The sequence below is a fragment of the Rhinopithecus bieti genome, unplaced genomic scaffold, assembly GCF_001698545.2.
Source record: "Rhinopithecus bieti isolate Rb0 unplaced genomic scaffold, ASM169854v2 scaffold_11273, whole genome shotgun sequence".
NCBI classification, from domain to species: domain Eukaryota; kingdom Metazoa; phylum Chordata; class Mammalia; order Primates; family Cercopithecidae; genus Rhinopithecus; species Rhinopithecus bieti.
The window spans coordinates 755018-761166 of NW_016806694.1; the positions used below are offsets into that span (position 1 = coordinate 755018).

Consider the following 6149-nt stretch of genomic DNA (forward strand, 5'->3'; position numbering starts at 1 on the left):
AAAAAAAAAAATCACACCTAAACCTAAATCAACATCCTAAATTTTCCAACAGTTCAGCATATCAAACTATGTTTAAATTATCTATTTATCTATTTATTTATTTATTTATTTGAGAGGTCTGGCTCTGTCGCCAAGGCTGGAGTGCAATCATAGCTCACTGCAGCCTTGAACTCCTGGGATTGTGATTTTCCCACCTCAGCCTCCGAAGTAGCGAGGACTACAGGGGCACACCACCACACCCAATTGAATTTTCTATTTCTTTTCTAGAGATAGGGTCTCATTATGTTGCCCAGGCTGGTCTTGAATTCCTGACCTCAAGCAATCCTTCCACTTCAGCCTCCGAAAGTGCTGGGCATGAGCCACGTAGCCTGCCTATATTTACATTAGATAGATCAGATTTTACAGTAGTTTGTACTTTTTAAATAGCTACAAGTTAAACATCTTATACATTTCGAAAATTCGACTTGATCCTTTCAAATAATTCACAGCATTCCCAGAAATATTACTAACTAGTCATCTGTTTACACAATATAATCATTCAGTAGTTTCTAATCTTTTATAAAACTGACACTGTCACTTGACATGTCGTCAAGAGTACATTATGAAAATGGTCCTATTATGAAGTATGATGCAGATAATGAGTAAGGGAAGAGTGGCACAATACATTCATCTAGAACAGAGGGCACATCCTGAGGAAATATAGGAGATGAGTTTCCTAAGGGTATTTTTTCCTCACATTGTGGTAGCTCATCACCCACATAAATTCTACCATGATTTTTCATCTACCAATTCACTAATAGTGAAATGTTCTAAAAATTCCAAATCCCAAGCCACAGAAGCCTTCATCATTTCTACTGAATGGTTCCCAACATTGCGTAAGATAAGTAATCTACCTGCGATACTGCTGTCTTGAAATTTCATCTCCACCAAATAAGTATACAGTTGATAGTTCTGTTGCAGTTTTATTATTGATTCCTCTGTCTGATGGATTATATATTAAAGTAACATCCTGATGCCAAGAAAAAAAATCAGGAGTAAATATTAAAGATTTTTAAGTAATTTCATTCTGATTCAACAATCTTATGAGTCTAAAAATCTCACACAGACACAAGTGCATGTGCATGGCATTTCCAAGATCACATAAGTATGTCCACTCCTACATTATTTTCAAATATTATTGTAGTTTTTGGTTTTAAAATACATAATTATTAACTTAATTTTAAAATGAGTTGACGTTGTTAGCACAGAAACTTTTATACTTACTTCTTGTGTTCTTTCCTTGAGTACAAATTTATCTGGAAAAATCCTCAATACTTTAGGATCCAGCAAAATTTTTTTCTGAGAATCCTTAAAACCTACTGCTTTAACAAAAGCTGCTCGGGAGCCAGTGTTGCGGACAGAAAAAACAATTTTACTTTCTTTGCCAGGCACTAAGCCATTCACTGTTACCATGTAACTGTCAGATAATTTTTTAACGCCTTCCAAAATAAGATTGCTTGTTCCTCCATATCCAGACAAAGGTATCTAAAAGAATATACATATCCAAAATTATTTTAATGTTAAGCAGAAAGCAAAACACTGAATTAGTCAGAAGAAAATTCAGAAAGATTTAATACAATTAAAAATTTTAATGTTTGTGTATTTTGAGTAGTAGTTCCCCATTTCCAGTCCAGCAGTATGTTGAAGACTTTGTTTTAAAGAAAAAACAAACAAAAGAGCTGCAAAATTACCTGGCTTCTGAAACGCTAAGAATTAACTATTTCAAAAGCCAAGCTTAGATGACAGAGGAATAATACAAAGATTAGTACAGATATGCTTAAGAAGTTTATAGGGTAAAATATACTAATAGTTTTAATTTACTTTGAAATGCATTAAAAAGATGAACCGGGGGCTGCCAAGGTAGCCAAAGAGGAACAGCTCCCGTCTGTAGCTCCTAGTGAGATCAACACTGAAAGCGGGTTATTTCTGCATTTCCAACTGAAGTACCTAACTCATCTCACTGGGACTGGTTAGAGAGTGGGTACAGCCCACGGAGGGTGAACCAAAGCAGGGTGGGGCGTCGCTTTACCTGGGAAGCGCAAGGGGTTGGATGCCCTCTCTCACCACTCCTATTCAATATAGTATTGGCAGTTTTGGCCAGGGCAATAAGGCAAGACAAAGAAATAAAGGGTATTCAAATAGGAAGACAGGAAGTCAAATTGTCTCTGTTTGCAGACGACATGATTGTATATTTAGAAAACCCCATCATCTCAGTCCAAAATCGCCTTAATCTGATAAGCAAAGTCTCAGGATACAAAGTCAATGTGCGAAAATCACAAGCATTCCTATACACCAATAACAGACAAACAGGGTCAAATCATGAGTGAACTCCCATTCACAATTGCTACAAAGAGAATGAAACACCTAGGAATACAACTTACAAGGGATGTGAAGGACCTCTTCAAGGAGAACTACAAACCACTGCTCAAAGAGATGAGGAGGCACAAAGAAATGGAAGAACATTCCATGGCCATGGATAGGAGGAATCAATATCATGAAAATGGGCATACTGCCCAAAGTAATTTACAGATTCAATGCTATTCCCATCAAGCTACCACTGACTTTCTTTACAGAATTAGAAAAAAACTACTTTAAAGTTCATATGGAACCAAAAAAGAGCCCATAGAGACAATTGCAAAACAATCCTATGCAAAACAAACAAAGCTGGAAGCATCACACAACCTGACTTCCAACTATACTACAAGGTTATAGTAACCAAAACAGCATGGTACTGCTACAAAAACAGAAAGACAGACAAATGGAACAGAACAGAGGCCTCAAAAATAACACCACACATCTACAACCATCTGATTTTGACAAACCTGACAAAACAAGAAATGAGAAAAGGATTCCATATTTTAAAAATGGTGTTGGGAAAACTGGCTAACCATATGCAGAAAACTGAAACTGAATCCCTTCCTTACAACTTATACAACAATTAACTCAAGATGGATTAAAGACTTAAATGTAAGACATAAAATCATAAAAACCCTAGAAGAAAACCTAGGCAATACCATTCAGGACATAGGCATGGACAAAGACTTCATCACTAAAACACCAAAAGCAATGGCAACAAAAGCCAAAATTCACAAATGGGATCTAATTAAACTAAAGAGCTTCTGCACAGCAAGAGGAACTATCATCAGAGTGAACAGGCAACCAACAGAATGGGGGAAAATTTTTGCAATCTATTCTTCTGACAGAGGGCTGATATCCAGAATCTACGAAGAACTTGAACAAATTTACAAGAAAAAAACAAACAACCCCATCAAAAACTGGGCAAAGGATATGAACAGACACTTCTGAAAAGAAGACATTTATGCAGCCAACAAACATGTGAAAAAAAAGCTCACTGTTACTAGTTATTAGAGAAATGCAAATCAGCCAGGCACGGTGGCTCACACCTGTAATCCCAGCACTCTGGGAGGGCAGATCGTGAGATCAGGAGATCGAGACCATCCTGGCTAACAGGTGAAACCCCTTTTCTATTTAAAAAAAAAAAAAAATACAAACAATTAGCTGGGTGTGGTGGCATGCACCTGTAGTCTCAGCTACTTGGGAATCTTGGAGGCAGGAGAATCGCTTGAACTCAGGAGACGGAGGTTGCAGTGAGCCAAGATCGTGCCACTGCACCACTCCAGCCTGGGCAACAGAGCAAGTCTCTGTCTCAAAAAATAATAATAATAAAAAATAAAATAAAAACCACAATGAGATACCATCTCACACGTTAGAATGGCAATCATTAGAGATTCTGTTCCAAGATGGCCAAATAGGAACAGCTCCCATCTGCAGCTCCCAGCATGATTGACACAGAAGATGGTGATTTCTGCATTTCCAACTGAGGTACCTGGTTCATCTCATTGGGACTGGTTGGACAGTGGCTGCAGCCCACGGAGGATGAGTCAAAGCAGGGCGGGGCATTGTCTCACCCAAGAAGTACAAGGGGTCAGGGGATTTCCCTTTCCTAGCCAAGGGAAGCCGTGACAGACTGCACCTGGAAAATAAGGACGATCCCACCCAACTACTGAGCTTTTCCAATGCTCTTAGCAAATGGCACACCAGATTATATCCTATGCATGGCTTCATGGGTCCCATGCCCATGCTGCTAGCGCAGCAGTCTGACACTGACCTGCAACGCAGCAGCCTGACACGGGGAGGGGCGTCCACCATTGCTGAGGCTTAGGAAGGTAAACAAAGCATCCAGGGAAGCCTGAACTGGCTGGAGCCCACTGCAAGGCCTATAGCCCCTATAGAGCCCACCTCTGGGGGCAGGGCATAGCTGAACAAAAGGCAGCAGAAATTTCTTCTGACTTAAATGTCCCTGTCTGACAGCTCTGAAGAGAGTAGTGGTTCTCCCAGCACAGTGTTTGAGCTCTGAGAATGGACAGACTGCCTCCTCAAGTGGGTCCCTGACCCCTGTGTAGCCTAACTGGGAGACGCTTCCCAGTAGGGGCCAAATGACACCTCATACAGGCTGGTGCCCCCCTGGGATGAAGCTTCCAGAGGAAGGATCAGGCAGCAATATTTGCTGTTCTGCAATACTTGCTGTTCTGCAGCCTCCGCTGGTGATACCCAGGCAAACAGGGTCTGGAGTGGACCTCCAGCAAACTCCAACAGACCTGCAGCTGAGGGACCTGACTCTTAGAAGGAAAACTAACAAACAGAAAGAAATAGCATCAACAACAACGAAAAGGACATCCACACAAATACCCCATCTGTACATCACCAGCATCAAAGATGAAAGGTAGATAAAACCACAAAGATGGGGAGAAACCAGAGCAGAAAAGCTGAAAATTCTAAAAACCAGAGCACCTCTTCTCCAAAGGATCGCAGCTCCTCGCCAGCAATGGAACAAAGCTGGACGGAGAATGACTTTGATAAGCTGACAGAAGTAGGCTTCAGAAGTTTGGTAATAACTTCTCCGAGCTAAAGGAGGATGTTCGAACCCATCGCAAGGAAGCTAAAAACCTTGAAAAAAGATCAGACGAATGGCTAACTAGAATAAACAATGTAGAGAAGACCTTAAATGACCTCATGGAGCTGAAAACCATGGCACATGAACTACGTGACACATGCACAAGCTTCAATAGCCGATTTGATCAAGTGGAAGAAAGGGTATCAGTGACTGAAGATCAAATTAATGGAATAAAGTGAGATGAGAAGTTTAGAGAAAAAAGTAAAAAGAAACGAACAAAGCCTCCAAGAAATATGGGACTATGTGAAAAGACCAAATCTACGTTGACTGGTGAACCTGAAAGTGACAGGGAGAATGGAACCAAGCTGGAAAACACTCTTCAGGATATTATCCAGGAGAACTTCCCCAACCTAGCAAGGCAGGCCAACATTCAAATTCAGGAAATACAGAGAACACCACAAAGATACTCATCGAGAACAGCAACCCCAAGACACATAATTGTCAGATTCACCAAGGTTGGAATGAAGGAAAAAATGTTAAGGGCAGCCAGAGAGAAAGGTCGGGTTACCCACAAAGGGAAGCCCATCAGACTAACAGCAGATCTCCACAAGCCAGAAGAGAGTGGGGGCCAATATTCAACATTCTTAAAGAAAAGAATTTTCAACCCAGAAATTCATATCCAGCCAAACTAAGCTTCGTAAGTGAAGGAGAAATAAAATCCTTTACAGAAAATCAAACGCTGAGAGATTTTGTCACCATCAGGCCTGCCTTACAACAGCTCCTGAAGGAAGCACTAAACATGGAAAGGAACAACTGGTACCAGCCACTGCAAAAACATGCCAAATTGTAAAGACCATCAATGCTAGGAAGAAACTACATCAACTAATGAGCAAAATAACCAGCTAACATCATAATGACAGGATCAAATTCACACATAACAATATTAACCTTAAATGTAACTGGGCTAAATGCCCTAATTAAAAGACACAGACTGGCAAATTGGACAGAGTCAAGAACCATCAGTTTGCTGTATTCAGGAGACCCATCTCACATGCAGAGACATACATAGGCTCAAAATAAAGGGATGGAGGAAGATCTACCAAGGAAATGGAGAACAAAAAAAAGCAGGGGTTGCAATCCTAGTCTCTGATAAAACAGACTTTAAACCATCAAAGATCAAAAGAGACAAAGAAGG

The 6149-nt window shown here is 40.4% G+C and overlaps 1 protein-coding gene across 1 annotated transcript in view; it reads right to left on the reverse strand.

Annotated features, from left to right (window-relative positions):
- CEP192 (centrosomal protein 192) overlaps nt 1-6149 on the reverse strand; it is a 140514-nt gene that overhangs the window by 35571 nt on the left and 98794 nt on the right. The window contains 2 exon segments of the mRNA XM_017877480.1: nt 894-1009; nt 1264-1524. Of these exon segments, the coding sequence (XP_017732969.1) occupies nt 894-1009; nt 1264-1524 (377 nt within the window).